Genomic DNA, 17,689 nt, shown 5'->3' with positions numbered 1-17,689 from the left:
TGTTCACATTGCACAAAGGGGAAGAGATATGTTATATACGTATTATGTAATGTAGCGAGTGAGAGAGCTAGGGCTAGCTCGGGTTGGTGGGTCGGTCAGTCGGGGTAAAATAAAAGATAATGCTAGGTAAGAGGCTAGCGAGAGTGGCACCGAAGATCCATACATAGTGACAAATGGCTTGGATTTAGATGTAAGTTGTAGCTATTAAGTAAAACAAGTGGCTCCAAAATAAGAGGAAGGAGCTTCACCAGCACACAAAGAGAGAGAGAGAGAGAGAGAGAGAGAGAGAGAGAGAGAGATGACGATAATAAAAAATAGAGAGAGATTAACGTCTTTTGAGAGAGAGAGAGAGAGATGATGACCTTCGCCGTCGCCGGCAGCTTAAGATGACGGCGATAACGAAGAAGAAAGAGACGTCCGGCTGACGGAGGCCGCCACGTCAGCAGCCGGGAATTGAAAGGGGCGTGCGCTCGCTCCTTCTGTTTTTTCTTGCCTTTTCAATATTCATTTCGTCTCCTTCTTCTCCTTCTTCTTCTTCTTCTTCTTCTTCTGTTTTCCTCCTCCTCCTTCGTCTTGAATCCGATCGATCGCGTCTCTGCGCACGCCATCGCCATCGCCATCGCCGTCTTGTTTCTTCTCCTTCATTCGTTTCATCTTCCCCTTATTCCTTCATTCCTTGATTCATCGTCTCCTCCTCCTCCTCCTCCTCCTCCCCCCTCATTCATTTGTTCGTTCTTCTTCCGCTTCTTCTTGATCTCGTCGTGTTCCTTCCTTTCTCCTTCTTCTGTGCAAACAGAAAGATCATCCTTTCCACTATCTTCATCACCATATCTATCTCCCTCTGCATCACATTAAGGAGATCAATCGAATCCTCTCCCTATATCTTTCTCTCCTTCCCTATGGCCGTAACATATTCATCGCATTCTACAAACCCTAAGAAGAGATCATTTCCTAACGACACATCGTCATCATCTTCTTCTTCTTCGTCTTCTTCTTTTTCGTTATCCTCTTCACCGTCCTCCAGAAAGAGCAACAGATTATCCTCTACAAAGAAGATGAAGGTAGCAAAAACGACCACGAAAAAGAAAATGAATCTTTCATCGTCAACATACTCGCCCTCATCATCATCATCATCACCATCACCATCATGGTCGCTATCCTCGGAAGTTAAATCAACCTCTAGTATCTTCTCCAGACTCATTAATTCAGGTACGATCTCTGATCTTGAACCCATTTTTTACCTCAAGAAACGAGATGGATCGATCATGAAAGAAGGAAAGTTTACCCGCGATGGCATTCTATGCTCTTGCTGTGGAACATCTTTCCTTTTGTCAAAATTCGAGGTCCATGCTGGAAGCACATTGCACAGACCTAGTGCAAACATATTTCTTCGTGATGGACGATCCATCATGCAGTGTCTGCAATCCATGGAAAGCGTTGAATCAAAATCTAAAGTGCTCGAATTGAGTACCGAAGAAGATGATGGAAATGACAACATTTGTCAGATCTGTGGAGATGGTGGTCGGTTGATGTTATGTGATAGTTGTCCATCAGCATTTCATGCCGAATGTCTCCATTTAGATGAAATTCCTGAAGGGGAATGGCACTGCTCGAGTTGTAGATGTGGTCAATGCGGAAAAGCCATTGAAATCCATCGCAAGAATTCCTCATGGAAAGCTAAGTCCGAAATGCCAATTTGTGCACAATGTCATGTACCATACCATAGGGCATGCTCACAATCAAGCCATTCTCAAGATTCAGAAGGAAACTGGTTTTGTAAGAAACAATGTAGATATGTTTTCAAGAAACTAAGGAACTTGATCGGCCACGTGTTTAAACTAGAGGGAGATCTTTCATGGATTCTCATAAGGTCCTTCAAAGAAGATGAAGCACCAATGGTCAAGAATGGTGTGGCCTTTAATTCTGAGAAGAAGCTTTCTGAAGCTTTAAAAGTCCTCCGAGAAAGCTTTGATCCTATTATTGACCATGAAACTAAGATTGATTTACTACCTCAGGCGGTATTCAACAGGAAATCTGATGTGAGGAGACTAGACTGCAGTGGATTTTATACATTGTTATTGAATGAAGGTGAAGAATTGGTATCAGTGGCAACAGTTCGGATTCATGGGAACAGTTTAGCCGAGATGCCATTCATTGCTACTCGTAATGATTTTCGTCAGAGAGGGATGTGTAAGTCTTTGATGAATGCATTAGAATCAATGCTTCGAGAGATTGGGGTCTACAAATTGGTTCTTCCTTCCATCGCCGAACTCATTAATACATGGACAAGGTCATTTGGATTTGAATCCATGAATGGTGAAGAGCTTAAGATGATTTCGGACGTAGTGTTGATGTCGTTTCCAGGGACGAGCCTTCTTCACAAAATCTTAATTGGATCTGAAGATGAAACAAAGAAGAATGGAGAGATTGATATCACTTCTAAGAGAAGAACACAACCTGGTCTTATTAGGTTTAAAGTCAAGCTTCTTCCACGTAGTAATGGCACAGAAGCTTCTCGACCTATCAGTTGTCATTGATCGAGTCAAACCTTATAAATATGGAAAAACAAAAGGAATAAGGAGATTTTGTGATTCATAGACACTGATGGAGTTGAGCCGTTGAAACTAGAGAAAAACAAAACAAGGAGATTTTGTTATTAGTTGTTGGTGGTTGAATCAAAAGCTTGCTAATGTGGAAGAATATACTTACAATAACTGTGTTCAATAAATCCTTCTAATATAGCGTAACGATTGAATCAAATTCATCAATACAAAAGACAAACAAATTCTTTTTTTGTTTTCTCGCCTATGATGGATTCAAGCAAGCTTTTCAATGGGAAACAAATAAGAGGAACTCGTTGATTGTATCAAGTCTTCCAAAGTAGAGTTAGTTTTGTTTCGGTGTGTCACTCATGTTGAGCTCAAGGGGGCGTTTTTCATACAACATACAAAATTTTATAAGATCCATTTGTTTCAACACCCATCAAACAGAGATTCGTGATTTTTTTCTTGTCCTTTGTTTACTTCAGCCAGGTATATTGTTTCTTGTACGTACACAAGTATATGGGAAAACACCATAGTACGTATGCATAATTGATCAAAATATAGTTCCTTTTTCTTTGGCTCAGATGTCCTATTTATTATGCAAAATAGTCCAAAAGAATCAATTGTCTTAAGATGTTCCTCTTGAGAAAACTTGAGAAAACAGGGCAACATTCCAAATGGAAAACAAGAAGAAAGCTACACTTGATTTGGAAATCAACTTTTCGTATATAATATCTGTGCCGAGAATATTTAAAACTCCCCATAATCACACCTCTTCTAATTGTGATACCACATCTATGTGAATCATGTGATGAAATCAATTGGCTAACTATTATGCTTGATCATAGGAAGGCTTTTAAGATATTGCCTTCTCTGCTCTTTTCACCACAAACATGAACATTGTTGTCGCTTGCATCAATTCTGCTCTCAAAGTACATGTATTTAGATTAACATTATCTTATTTAATTATTAACAAAAGAATTATGTGTGCATGTGTGTTTGTATATACAATAGGCATAGATACAATAGAACTACACGTTCAATGTAGATTTTGTAGCACAGGTTTAGGGACATCCAAATTGGTGTGTATTGAATCCAATGAAGAGTTTCAGTCTTTCAAGCCAAACCAATGCAACAATGTCCTATGTATATGGCCTACAAGAATCAAGTTCAATACATACCATCCATTCATCATTATCTCATTTGATCATTCCATTTCTTATTACAGATCATCCCATTGAACGGAACACATATCTAACCCAAATCTGCCTAATAGACAAGAATCAAATTGGTTGCTTCTGAATTTTAATAGACATGATCAGAATGTTTCATGTGTGAATACTTCATTATTAGATAATTCACTTGGAGTGATATTTGGTTGGTTTCTCTCAACCTTCTGAAGACCAATACGTGTTTTTCCTTTCTCCAAGGAAACATATCATTTCAATCAAATAAACCATGAGGATTTTCCAATGTTAACATATTCATTGCGAAATACTTGTTAGGCACTACGTTTACACCCTTAGTTTTCTTCATTTGAATGTTTGTAAACCCTAGGCTATATTATCACGTAAAAGCTCTCAAACTCGTAATGAAACCCACACTTTAATGGAGACGGGCTTTCCTACTTAACTATATCTCTGCAAATTAAGGAAATATTATACTTATAATCTGCACTTACAATGTAAATTTCCTTCATTTACTTATACAAGGTTCAACTACAAGTTTCTTTTCAAAATTGTACCCTAGACCAATTTTTTATGAGCATGCATGAAATACAAAGTTTAAATATAATTTTGATAAATTAACGTGGGAATATGGGTAAATTCAAAAGGTAAAAGAAACTTTTCAAATACAAAATGGAAGGTAAATATTCCATGGATTAGCCTACTTTTTTAAGAAACAAAGGTATACCATACACATACCAGAAAGACCTCAATAAAAAGTGTTATTTTTAAGAATTCAACCAAACACATGGGCACAAGTCATTCCAAACACCATGATAGCACTAAGGAATCTATTTAGATGGAAAAGCTTTCAAATTTCGGCAATTCACGTAAGGTCTTACTTCTCTATGTCTTTTGCGTGAACATTTCCAATATAGGCCCTCATCATTTGTTTTTGGTAGTCACCCTTGCATTTCAAGCAAAGATTCCCTAATAATTTTCTAGAAATTTACTTGTCATTTGACTCCATTTGATAGTTTATCAAAAACTTTACACATCAAATAATTGTTAGTTTTTTCAAATTTATATTTAGCAAATTTATGACAATATTTCACCACATTTGTTTCATGACAGGTATCAATGAAATTCCAAAAAAGGCTTTCTACAACTCCCTCAATATCTAATTAACCTTTTGATCCTTTCAATCTTTCCAAAATTCAAACACACCATCCCATCGCATAACATGAATTTCTTGGCCATTCAATGATACTCTATATGCTCTATAATCAATCTATTTCTTTTCACCTTCTTAATGACATTTTGCTTAGAACTCTCCCTCATAATTAGCAATACTATATGGTATGTCATAATTAACAATATATTAATAAAGACAAAGTCCATTTGAAAAGCCTTGCATCATGTACTTGTTGAGAGAGTCCTTCATTAAGGGAATAATGGCAAGAACTAAATAATTGTGTTACATTATAGAGACATAAGTTTGGGAACCTTGCATTTAATCCAATTGCTACCTTTTACATAGTGTTAACATGTTACATACAACTTTCCATTATCCATCTATGTGAGGCATCATCCTTTAGGTTTGGAATTGTTGTAAAGCATATCTATTTATAATGCAATATTTGTCCTCAATTTCCAAATATGAGACTTTGCCAAGGAACTCCCACATTTACTCTACATTGTACATTTAAATTGGGATTTACCATCATTAAAAAAACATATCTAAATTTGCATTGGCATGAAGGGGTTTCAAAGTTTTCATGGCAAAAAATTGGTAACTAATTACTTGTAATTTGTGGCTGGTCATCCCATTGCCAACAATCTAGAAGTTGTGGTCTAGACATAGCCATAGGGTTTAACAGCAAAAGTGTTGTATTTGGGGAATGGTGAGACATTTCACGTCATGTGAGGATAATTATGAATGGAACCACATGTAAATGTTGTTGAAGATGAAGAGCACCTAATTCCACATAATACAAAATGTGTTGAACTATTGTGAATCTTGCAAGCAATCGACTTTCTATTTCATTCCATTAGCAAATGAGCACATTTTTCTATCATATGCTTAATGTTACAATAATATACAGTAAACAATATACAATGTGATACATGTCACTGCCATACACATTGGTAGAATAAACCATGAAACTAGAAAATGGGAACTTTAACCCTCCACTATTTTCACCGGCGACCTGCATCAAGAACTCTAACTCACTGAGCAAATTTCTACATTTTCCTTCCAAAATCGTAAAGAGGAAAAACCCTGAAAACCACTAACATTTTTATTTCCAAGAAATGCACCTGGTCAACCACCTCTTGAGCAATTATACGTGCAATCATATGGCCAATTAATTCCATTAGCCTCAACTTTATGTGTGTTATTTGAGAGCAAACATATGAACAATTCATCCCTTACTCTCTCTTTCAGGGATTGACCAGGGCATTTGAGGAAATGACTACAACTTAGTTATTAACATAAAACATGGGTATTTCAGAGGTTTCCCCGATCACAAATGGCAATCTAGTGTGGATATCTGGTATTTTACCCAAATGGAGTTTGTTTAATGCTTAGCAGTTCAACGTCCATCTGCTCAAAAAAGACATTGCAATTATATTGGCAACAGACAAACTAGACAGTATGTGTGACATGACATGTTAACTCAAGTTACAGGTGAGAAGAGCTCAATATAATGCCCTATAAACTGGAAAAGTCTAGGCTTTTTCAAACCTCTAGTGTTGCATTTGGTGGAATTTCTTGTATTCCTTTTTGTCCATATGCAAGCTCAGGGGGTACAATGAGAAGCCGCTGCTTATGATAATATCAGTCACAATGAAGACATGAGAAATAAAAAGGGATACACAAGAAATATAAACATCCATAAATATAAAAGTTCATTTTCACGATCATCGTATGAAAATTCAATCAATTAGGTCAGAGTGGAGCACATTAACAAAGTTAAGACAATGGGAGATTAGGGGGAGATGAGATGAAAACAAATAAGAACATCTGATCAGGGACATGTACAGAAAAATAAATGGCTTATACGAGCTAAATGAAATATTTATGCATGAATAATAACTGTATTCAATCAATAGCCTTACTGTACCTGACCTCCTACTCGCATGCCTTCCACTCCATAATCTAGACCTTTTAGCACCATTCCTATATCTGATGCACCCACATCAAACCCATAGGGCTGCAAAATTTCCAATATCACAAAAATAATAAAAAATCCCTTCAATTTGGTGAGGAATTTGCATATTTATCAGTCAAAAACAATCCTTCAATTTATGTTACATGCAGCATATTTCTCACAATGTGTCTCTCTACTTACTGTTCCACCAGTGACTCCTACTCCTTGCCGGCTCGTCATGAAAGTCACACCTTTCCACTTCACTACATAATGCACCTGACAAAAATAAGTTCAAAATATGTACAAATACATGTACTTTGAAATGCTTCAGCCTAACGTAAGTTACACCTAACATAGCCATATATAAATAAATAGGTAGATAGAAATAGATACGTATATATCGATATGAATACATATCGATATTAGATGTTTCAGCCTAACATAAATTACAACATATACACTGTTCCTAATACCTATTTAAGAAATAGATACGTGAATATATATATATATATACACACAAAGATCAGTTTAGTTCAAGAGTATAATTACTGCAACCCGTGAACCCTTTGATGCAACAGCACCGCCTCCAACCTTCAGGTCATAATACCTTCAACATAAAACAATACGTTCATTATGTGATAAGCCATCTCTAGTTCGTCTTATTTCGATTTATATGTATGTAGCAAAGAGAAAGAAGCATGACCTAATCCTTGCTTTACTCTTTAAACAATCTAGCTAGTAATCTATAGCTTGGATCTATGTTCAATTTTTCAACCATGCAGTGGTTCTGCATGAATGGGTTATATTAGAGTTCATCATGACATAGGAGTGGTTTGCTACACCAGGTTACATTAATCAAAAAGATTGAGAGTTTATTTGTAACTAACAACCATGTTGTTGTAATGCTTGACCATGACAAATATCAGACACTGGAGTCATGGCAGACATCTTATGCTTCGTAAACATGCAGACTTGAACCAAAATTATGGAAGTTCCCCATAAACATAATACAAATTAGGCATGGATCTTTATGTACATCATGAGACCTATACTTCAATATCTTCCAGATTGATGAGAACCTACTTGAGACCAGTTGGAAGGATCTTGTACTCACTCTCAGGAACTTTCTCCCCCCTCAACTGTTAGCAATTAGACCAACAGGACCAAGTTTAGAAGAAAAAAAGCCTGGGAAACTTGACGGGCACAACAGGTTTACAGCATATTTGCTTACTGCTCTTCTGCTAGTGGATGCAGCTTCAGCTTTATCCTTGGTAAGAATCCCTAGGATATCAGAAACATTTTATATTAATAGTAAGGCAAGTTTCCCAATACATCTAGTGAGTGAATGAGAATTTAGTTTTCTGCTTGACAAGTAATCCTACAACATTGATCATTGTGATTGTCTTCATACATACGTGCAAGACCACCACTTAACAACAAGATCCTATCAATAAACAACACAAATTTATATATAAAATATGATGAATCAGATTCATCTATATCTGCATGCAATCATATCCTTACTCCATGAACCAATTTGTGTACTCACACTCTAATCATCATCTATACCTATCTGATGGAGAAACTACATCATATCTAGTATTAGATATTCGTATATTTAACTTATTCTTTTCTTTTACATTTTTCTAAATATCTTGTGTGTACCATCAAAAACACATGCACTGCATTGTCACACCAGTTTTCAGCACACAAAGAAATTGCCACATTAGACAAATGTAATAGATGAAGCCTAGTACTTCATGGGAAGTATCTCATTGTATCATGCAGTATGTGTTGGACATATAGACTAAGACACTAGCCATAATCCGTTAACCTGAATATAGCCTTCAAAGAGAAGGTTGGTTAGGCATGAAACAATACGTGGAGATCTGTGATGGAAATCTTCACCCTAATGAATAAAATTTTAGATTGTTAGTGGCAGATCGTTACATTTTCAGTAGATGATCAGGCACATGGCGTCCTTCACAATCTTCTCACCACAAGCATAGAAATCTAAGTTAGAGACGCAAGAAGGAACAAGCACAGCCAGAAAAATATGCACACTATATTTGTTGCATACAATTCAATGGTAATTTTGAGCTTCTCGATCACATACTGATAGCGATTTGATTGGACTTTTTTATTCTTGATCATATAAAGGTATCTAAAGTGTTAGAAATATAAGCCTAGACATGTGTGTCAACACACCCTAGATAGGAACCCTCACGTGAAGAGTATTTAGGGTTAGTCACATTTTTGTATTCAAGGCTATGTAAAGCCATATTATAGTTCATTGTGCATGCTCTCTCTCTCTACACGTGTGTCTGTGTACTTTAATGCTAACCCTAAACCCCTTGCAGAGATTTTAACATGGTATCAGTGCCAGGTTAATGATCTCGATCACTGTCAAGGACAGGACAAGACGGATCGAGAAGAGGGTTGCAGCTGCGAGTGATCGGGTGGAAGTGGACCACCGCATCGGCGTGAAGAAAACAAGGACGCTGCATTGAGCACAAGCCTAAGAAGAAGAGAAGAAGAGCCAAGCAAGAAGAGGGTTGTGGTGGCAAGCGATGCAGGTGCAAGTGGACCACCGCATCGGCATGAAGAAAACGAGGCTGCATTGAGCACAAGCCTGAGAAGGGGCGTACATAGAGGAGGATCTCGAGAGTCCGCCCAAGGTGGATGAGTATCATCCAATGGCCGATTAGCAGAAAGAGCTCAAGGAATGGTTGCAGTGGTCAAGGAATGTTCTCTACTAGGTATCGCGGAACATATCAGACGCCATGATTGGACACATATCAGAGTGTGAAGAATGAGTTGCGCACAATCAAGAAAGTGCGGATGGCAGATGGCGATTATACACTCACTATCAAGAGCATATGTGAGTTGCAAGCATCCATCAATGTAAAGGTCAATAATGAGGCTCGAGCGAGGTCTTCTTTTGTGGCCTATGGCCTTCAAGTCGGCAATCTTGACGAGGGAAACGCTCCCACATTTAACAATCTTGTCTCAATGCTTACTGTTAAAGAGCGAAACCTAATGGAGGAATCGGGCAGGAAACCCGTTGAATAGGATGAGCAACTGCTCTATTCAAGCTCAGGACAAGGCATGGATGGGTACCATAGCGGGCAATACCACAATGAAAGGAGAAGCCAAAGCAATGCCGCTGATCGCTCCCATGGAAAATGGAATGAATCTATCGGAGCACGTCATCCTGCTAGAGGCCACCAAAGAGGTATAGAAAAACAAAGTGGATGTTGGTACTGCAGGAAACAAGGACATGTCCAGGCAGATTGTCCAACCAAACAACAATCACATGAAAAGAATGGGAGCTGCCAGCATACAGACTATGCTGTATGCTGCAGCAGGAGAGACAGTAGAGAAGCATCGGGTAGAAAACACGACAGTGCACAAATGGTGTAACATGCACTTAGCACCAACAGACAATAACGAGGCGAGCAGAAGTCAAACATGGTACGTTGACTCAGGCACATCAAACCACATAACAGGCCACAAGGAGTGGTTTGAGCGCCTGGAAAAGATTGAAAGATCCAGCCACGCAGAATGGGCAACAACACGGCACACCCTATTGAGCACATCGAACAGATGCTTTAATGAACAAAAAAGAAAGCTGATGGCAAGAGGAAGAAGAGAAGGACAGATGTTCGTTCTAGATGTTGATGCATAGAGGATGTTGAGCCTAATGTTTGTACAAAACAATTCACCAACAGACATAGACCTCTGGCACAAACAGCTAGGCCAGATCAGCACATATAAAAAAGGTAACTGATGGCAAGAGGAAGAAGAGGACGGATGTTCATTCTAGATGTTGACCACAATGTTCGTACAAAACAATTTGCCAACAGACATAGACCTGTGACACAAATGGGTAGGCCACATCAGCAAATTGACATTGAGCACAACATTGCAAAAGAATGTGGTGAGCAGGCTCCCGAGGTTCAAGCACATTAGGTTTGAGCGGATGTGCAAAGCTTGTCAACTAGACAAGAAAGATAGACATCCCTTCTCGAAAGAAGGAAGAAATACTATGTCGCCTTCACAGATGACTTCTTAAAGCAAACATGGATTTATTTTATGAGGCTGAAGAGTGAAGTGTTTCAACACTTCAAGCATTTCAAGGGTCTTGTTGAGATGCAAGAGGGCAAGCCGATATGCTGCCTTAGATCTGATGGAGGAGAGTTCTTCTGACGAATTCTCAAACTTCATGAACAAGCAAGGAACCCAACAGCAGCACACCTGTAGGTATACGCCACAGCAGAACGGAGTGGTGGAGTGGAAGAATCAAACAATCGGCAACATCATCTGAGCAATGATGTATCACAGCAGTGTACATCATGAATAGTGGGTGAGCAGAAGACCACTCTGGAGGAAACATTCTAAGAGAGGAAACCAAACTTTGTCACCAAAGAGTGTTCAGATCAGTTGCCTATGTGCATATTCTAGCAGAAGTTCAAAACAAGCTTGTGCGAAGGCGGAGAAGTGCATCTTCATTAGATATTCAAAGGAGAATAAGAGCTACAGGTGCTGCATCCAAGTAGAGATGTAGTCTTTGATGAGGAGAGCTCTCCGTACACCATGGAACCAAGCATAGACATGGTTGAAGAAGCCCGTGACCAAGATAGTGCTAGCGGTAGCAGATCATTGGATACTAACAGCCCTAACCCAAAAACTAGCAGATCGGCTAGCAGGCTGACTAGCCGACCGACTAAACAGACCAGCTAGCGGGGGTAAAGATGTCCAATAAGATTTGAGTGGACTGAGCAGGAGCCTGCCAGAAAGCTTGAAGAGGAGATCTTGGAGGAGCGGCTCATACACAAAGCACTACGACAATGAGAAAGCAAAGGTCTACCAAAATGTCATACCAAAGGCAGGAGTGAGTTATATTACTCCTCAGACGAGGGCTTGGAGGTGCATGCCATACATACAAACTCCAGAAGTGAAGAAGCATTGGAAATGGCCAGCCATCCAACAACTCAGAAAATCAACCCACACAAAGCATCCAATATTGAGGTACATATACAATGGTTACACAGCCAAGCATTATGCTTATATGGCCAGAGTAATGGAAAAGATGGAGCCACTAGCTTTGGTGAAACTACCGGAAAAGTGGAATGGATAGAAGCCATGGAAGAAGAGATGGACGCCTATCAGCAAAACCAGACATGGAATCTAGTCCTGCTATCAAGTGGTACGAAAGCAATAGGCTGCACGAGGGTATTCAAGATCAAGCATTATGCTGACGGAGCAGTAAGCCAGCACAAAGTGTGCCTAGTAGTGAAAGGATATGGCCAAATTCAAGGCATAGATTACAAAGAAACGTTTGCACTAGTTGGAAAAATGCTAAAGATATGCTCAATACTAAGCTTAGCGGCAAGTAAGGGATGGCAAATACAACAGATAGATGTGAAGAATGTATTCCTTCACTAGGAACTAGAGGAAAAAGTCTCTATGCAGCAACCACCAGGATGCGAGAAACAGGGCAACGCCAAGCTACTGTGTACATTGCGAAGGTGCTTTATGGCCTGAAGCAAGCACCATGAGCTTGGTACAACAAGCTGACAAAAAGCTTGGAGCAGATCGGGGTTTTCAAATGTCAACATCCGATTGCTTGTTATATGTCCGTAAGGACAAAGAAGACATCCTATTCGTGGTAATATATGTTGATGACCTCATAACAGGAGGAGCTACAGTGGAGCGTATTGAAGAAGTGAAGAACATGCTTGAAAAAAAGTTCACGATGAAGGATCTAGGAGAGTTGCATTACTTTCCACGGACTGAGATCATCCACTCAGTGGAGGGAATGTGGCTCTCTCAATATCAATATTTCATGAAGCTGCTGAAGAATTTTGGCGTGGTGATTTGCAAAGGGATATCCACCCCTCTAGAGCAGAGTGTGAAGATCCAACTGGACAGTGGATCAAGGTTGGAGGACTCAACCATGTATAGGAAGATCTTGGGGCGGATAGATCTACCCTACGATCACCCATCCAAATCTTAGCCATGCAATGGGACTTGTGAGTCATTTCATGCAGAACCAAACGCCTCATCTGGATTGCATCAAGAGGATCCTAAAGCATGTTAAATCCATAGCGAACTTTGTAGTATGGTACGACACGTTAGCGCCAGTTGAGCTGAATGGGTACACAGATGCTGACTTGGTGGGAAGCCGCGAAGATAGAAGATATATTAGTAGATATATGTTATTTCTAGGTAGCTGAGCAGTAGCGTGGAGCAACGAGAAACAACCAAGGATTGCGCTCTCCAGCAGAAAAGCGGAGTGCAGACGAGTGGCACTACCTACCTATTACGGGCATGACCATATACTATCCCGTGGTAAGAATGTACCGTAGTGTTACAAGCATGACCATATAATATCCCGTGGTGAGAATGTATTGTAGTATTCTATACATGTGGATAAAGTGTGAGGGTTAAACGAGAGTGTAAAGAAGGGGAGGATTACTTTTAATCCTCGGGATTGAGACAACCCATTAGGCCAAGTGTGCACTTGCCTGGGGGGCTTGGGTCTGGCTATAAATACGAGGCCTAGCTCTCTCTCCTCTCTCTCCTCTAGTGTGCGTCTGTGAATCCTCATTGCAGAAATTTCAACATAAAACAACATGATTCGAAAAGATAATACATGTTCCCACCTGAAATGGCTGTTGAGACGACGAATCCCACAAAATTTTCCCGCCTGGTCAATTTGCATTTCTGTTTACTATCTTCATTATCACAAGACGACGAAGCTCTAATTTGGAGTTCAACAGGTGTAAATGCTTCTGTAGAATTTTTGGAGAATAAAATAATGCCTAATAAATACATGCACACAATAAGAACGTGCAGAAATGTTCAAACTTATTTCAGAAATAGAAGCAAAACTAAGACTGGATTTACTTTTACAAACGGAAGCAAAAGGAATACTCAAATTCCAACGATGACCCGGATCAAAATGGACATGGAAAGAAGTATTTCAAAGATTTAAATTTCTTTCACAAAATGGAACCAGATGAAAGGCTCAAATTTCGTTTGTAAAGTGGAATCAAAAGGATTGCTTGAATTTATTGTAAGAAGGGAATCGGAAGAGATACGTGGATTTGTTTAACAAACGGAAGCAGATAAATTACTCCAATTTCTTTAAGAATATAAAAACAAGACAAATAGTCAAATTTCTTATCCAAAAGAAACCAAATTACAATGCTTCAAGTTCTCCTTTTACAAATGGAATCAAAAGAAAGAATCAAAGAATATCCAGACGCAAAACAAAGACTCCATTTCGTTTTACTAATGGAATCAAGGAAATCATTCAAATTCCTTCCACAAAGTCAGTAAAAAATAAGAAAAATACAACAAAAGACTGAGCAGCTGTTGATAGGAAACCGACCTCTTGTTTTAGAAAGAAAAAGGAAGGAAAAGTCAGAGATTAACCTTTAGAATCTTAGATTTCTCAAAACACGGAAGCATCGTGGATTAGTAAGACATGACAGAACCGCGAACAAATATCAAGATGAAAGGATGCAGCAAAATAAGAACAGAGTATCATTGGATTCCAAAAAAAAACACAGCAGCATTGAGGGCGATTCCTTGTAGACAGAAAGGGGAAGAAGGAAGTGTACCCGAGCGATAACAATCGGAGGAGGAAGGAAGCACGGGGAAGGCGCAGGACAGAGAAGAAGCCATAGATAGATAGATAGATAGATAGATAGATAGATAGATAGTTCTTGAAAGCTGGCTCAGATGAGAGAGGAACAGAGGAGCTTCTGATAACTCTACAGTTATGTACATATTTATGAGTTGTACACACAATATCAATATGTATTGTGAAATGCACATAAGACACATGCACACCACAATCTGTATGTATTTTGGATGAGGGCTAGAAGAGGATTATTAGAGGATTTACTCGAGAGCAAAGAGATATCGAAAGTATTGTTCGCAATGCTCTCCTCGCTTAGGCCCACTCTGGTCGAAGGATGTCAATTGGATATTTAGGGAAAATTTATGAGTCCCTTTCTCCCATGGATGGGACCACAAATTTATTAGGATTGGCTTTTCTGTATGGAAACAAAGCCTTACCTGGTTTGCTCCACAATAAACCCAACCCTATGCATTATGCTGAGTATCTCAGACAACGGGTGGTCTAGAACCCGTCGTTTACAACATCAGATGGTTTAGTGATGGGTTCTAGACAATGGTTGGGATGGGGGGGAAATGGCAGACGATCTTGCTAACTCGGTTAAGACCTGGCAAGTTTTTTTTATCATGCTCTTGGGAAAGCAAAAACAAGTACTAGCTAGGATGCATGGAAGACAAATCATGTATCATCGAATTCAGGAAGTTATGAGTAGCATCACCATACCACCCAATAGCTCTTACCATAAATGGGTAGGTGTTTTTTCAAGATTGGAAATACTCTTGATTGTAAATGGGTATTTCGAGGATATGACCTTCTATTTTTTTTAGGTGAATAACACAAAACAATTGTCTCAGTCGCAAGACATGGCAATAAATTATCCTTATGCTATTGGACACGAGATAAGGGTAATCGGTAGATGATATAAGGTCACATTGGAAGTTGGTGGGTGTTGGCTAAACAACCTTTGTTTAGATTAGATTGGGACCTAGTTGATTATCAGTGGACATATCCATTTACTAATAACAACTTTAATTTTTTCCAATATTATGTATAGTTGGGAAGACATGTGCTCTTAGATAGAATATTGGAGTTAACTGAATATTGCTCCAAAGTTTCTAGCTAAGTTATGGGTTAACCTATGGGCAAGAAAACATACACAACAAATATTGCATGTATAGTGGTTATTTGTACACATGTTTGCATAAGATGGGCATATCCTCTAGTTGTGCTCACTATCATTTACAAGCTGAAACTTAGAAACATTGTCTTATGGGATTTGCATTGAGTCTCAATTGGTATGGCAACACCTACACCTCCTTAGAATATTTGCTAACTACTTTTCCCCATTGGTATTCACATGGGGCATGGTGGTTTGGATGTCACTGTCCGATCTACTTTCCATTACGAAATTGAAACAATGGACCATGGTTTTTACACCAAATCTAGAAGTGCTTGTGCGCTTCCATCAATGTCTATGCAATTTTTAGGGATAAGGAAGGAGATCCAACCATTATGGGAGATACTGAGTTGTACTACTACATATTACATCTAGAAAGAAGGCTTGGTGCTCTCTTGTTTTTCATCAAGTTAGAGCCTCACAAACTAAATGGGTAAAAAGTATTTGGTTGGACATGATTGATACTTCTGAAGGGTCAATGGGATTGTATTGTTGGAGATTTTGATGATAAAGTTGTTGAACCCCATCAAATTCTTACTTTGTGGACAACTACTCCACCTATGACCTTCAAGAATGACACTCCTTTCTGGCACTTCTAACCACTAAAATGGTTGTTTTCTATGTTGACCACATAGGAATGAAAACCTTGTAAATTGTTACACTAATGAAAGGATGTCTTTTATGGGAAAAAAACATCACACAAGAAACACGTGGAATGGAAACAACATGGGACAAAAATGCACCAATATTAAGGTTAGAACTCATTATAGTTATCCCAAAGATGGGACAAAACCAAAACCTGGAGTTGGGACGAGTCGGGACAACTCCCAAAATAGCTAAAGAGAAAGAGAGAGCGCTCCACACTCCTTTAGCAATGCAAAGTGAATTGGGAAATCAATAATGACAATAAATGAGGAACGACTCCTCGTTATACAAGGCCAAAGATGGTCGTTGGGGTTAGTCGTTGGGTAGTTTCTTGGGACATACCACGAAGATTGGATCCCCTTGTGAGTTCCAATCAGTTTTGGGATTGTGTCCCATTTGGGACAAAATAGGGATACCAGTACCACATTATAAAAAAGGACCCGTGTAGATAGATAACTCTTCATACCATGTTATCTCACAAAAACGAGCACGCATATGGTCGGGAATACAACCAAACCAATGATGATGGGTCATGTAACATGTGGATGGGAAATGAGAATCACCAAACTAAAAAACTTGTGCATTCTACTACGTGTGACGATCAAGGAATCCCATACTGTTGTTGGACTCACGACTAATTACTAGCCATGGCCTCGATTCAATATGAGGTATGCACATTGATGTTATTATACATAAACATATCATGTGTGGGGGGTGGGCTACTAGACACACAAGACTCTGAACATCTACCTACCCTCTTGGCGTTTATTTTTATGGTGCACATTAACAAGTCGAGGATTACCTTCTCCTCTCGTGCTTTGTGCTAGAAGAAACCCTACACTCAACCATTTACATGTTATGAACTTGAGATAGAATATCCGACATACTATCAAACAATAATAAGTCACGAAGTAGGTACGATTATTCACCTTACGGACGAGGTCTCTAGTTCAAGTCCAGGATGGCCCGACAGTGCCATCATTGCTACATCGGGCTAATGTGTTCTCTTTGTTTTTCACTTATTACTAATATTGTAATTAGCTTACCCTAGTGGTAAGTTGATGCACTACAAGCATTGCATTGTGGGTTCAAAACCCAATTTCCTCACCTCTCTATTATATACTTTATACATATCTCTTAATTCACTAGATGCCACTGTGGAATGTAGGGGGTTGAACCCATGACCTCCTAGTCTCCGTTGGGCAAGCATTCTCTCTCTCTCATTTTTAGATACATGTTTATATGTATACATTTTAGACCCTTAACTTGTCCTTGTGTGAGCCGGAAATCCTAGGAATGTCAAGAAACATGGTTGCATCCTCCCCATGCCTGCATTTTGACTAATAAATGGATGC

General features: G+C 39.1%; 2 protein-coding genes across 3 annotated transcripts; one reads left to right on the top strand and one right to left on the bottom strand.

Annotated features, from left to right (window-relative positions):
• The first annotated feature begins 556 nt into the window (after nucleotides 1-556).
• LOC147863019 (increased DNA methylation 1-like) lies at nucleotides 557-3,128 on the top strand. The gene has a single exon (XM_087321612.1). It carries the CDS (start codon nucleotides 900-902, stop codon nucleotides 2,535-2,537), a length of 1,638 nt encoding a protein of 545 aa, XP_087177738.1. The 5' UTR covers nucleotides 557-899; the 3' UTR covers nucleotides 2,538-3,128.
• Nucleotides 3,129-5,734: 2,606 nt separating this feature from the next.
• LOC147863018 (peptidyl-prolyl cis-trans isomerase FKBP16-4, chloroplastic-like) lies at nucleotides 5,735-14,632 on the bottom strand. 2 transcript variants are annotated; one of them, XM_087321806.1, is made up of 10 exons: nucleotides 14,493-14,632; nucleotides 13,530-13,688; nucleotides 8,093-8,142; nucleotides 7,945-8,000; nucleotides 7,411-7,468; nucleotides 7,063-7,137; nucleotides 6,835-6,924; nucleotides 6,456-6,533; nucleotides 6,274-6,314; nucleotides 5,735-5,919 (listed from the first exon to the last, which is right to left on the bottom strand). In XM_087321806.1, exons 1-10 carry the CDS (start codon nucleotides 14,554-14,556, stop codon nucleotides 5,892-5,894), a joined length of 699 nt encoding a protein of 232 aa, XP_087177932.1. In that variant the 5' UTR covers nucleotides 14,557-14,632; the 3' UTR covers nucleotides 5,735-5,891. The 2 variants fall into 2 exon arrangements, with proteins under 2 accessions (XP_087177932.1, XP_087177933.1); XM_087321807.1 differs by having other exon boundaries at nucleotides 13,530-13,658.
• Between the last annotated feature and the right edge of the window lie 3,057 nt (nucleotides 14,633-17,689).

The sequence above is a fragment of the Azolla caroliniana genome, unplaced genomic scaffold (assembly GCF_043228905.1).
Source record: "Azolla caroliniana isolate FFs.n. ecotype wild unplaced genomic scaffold, voAzoCaro1.0.p SCAF_6, whole genome shotgun sequence".
NCBI classification, from domain to species: Eukaryota; Viridiplantae; Streptophyta; class Polypodiopsida; order Salviniales; family Salviniaceae; genus Azolla; species Azolla caroliniana.
The sequence above is the reverse complement of the archived record's forward strand: the minus strand, read 5'-3'. Positions and strand labels throughout refer to the sequence as shown.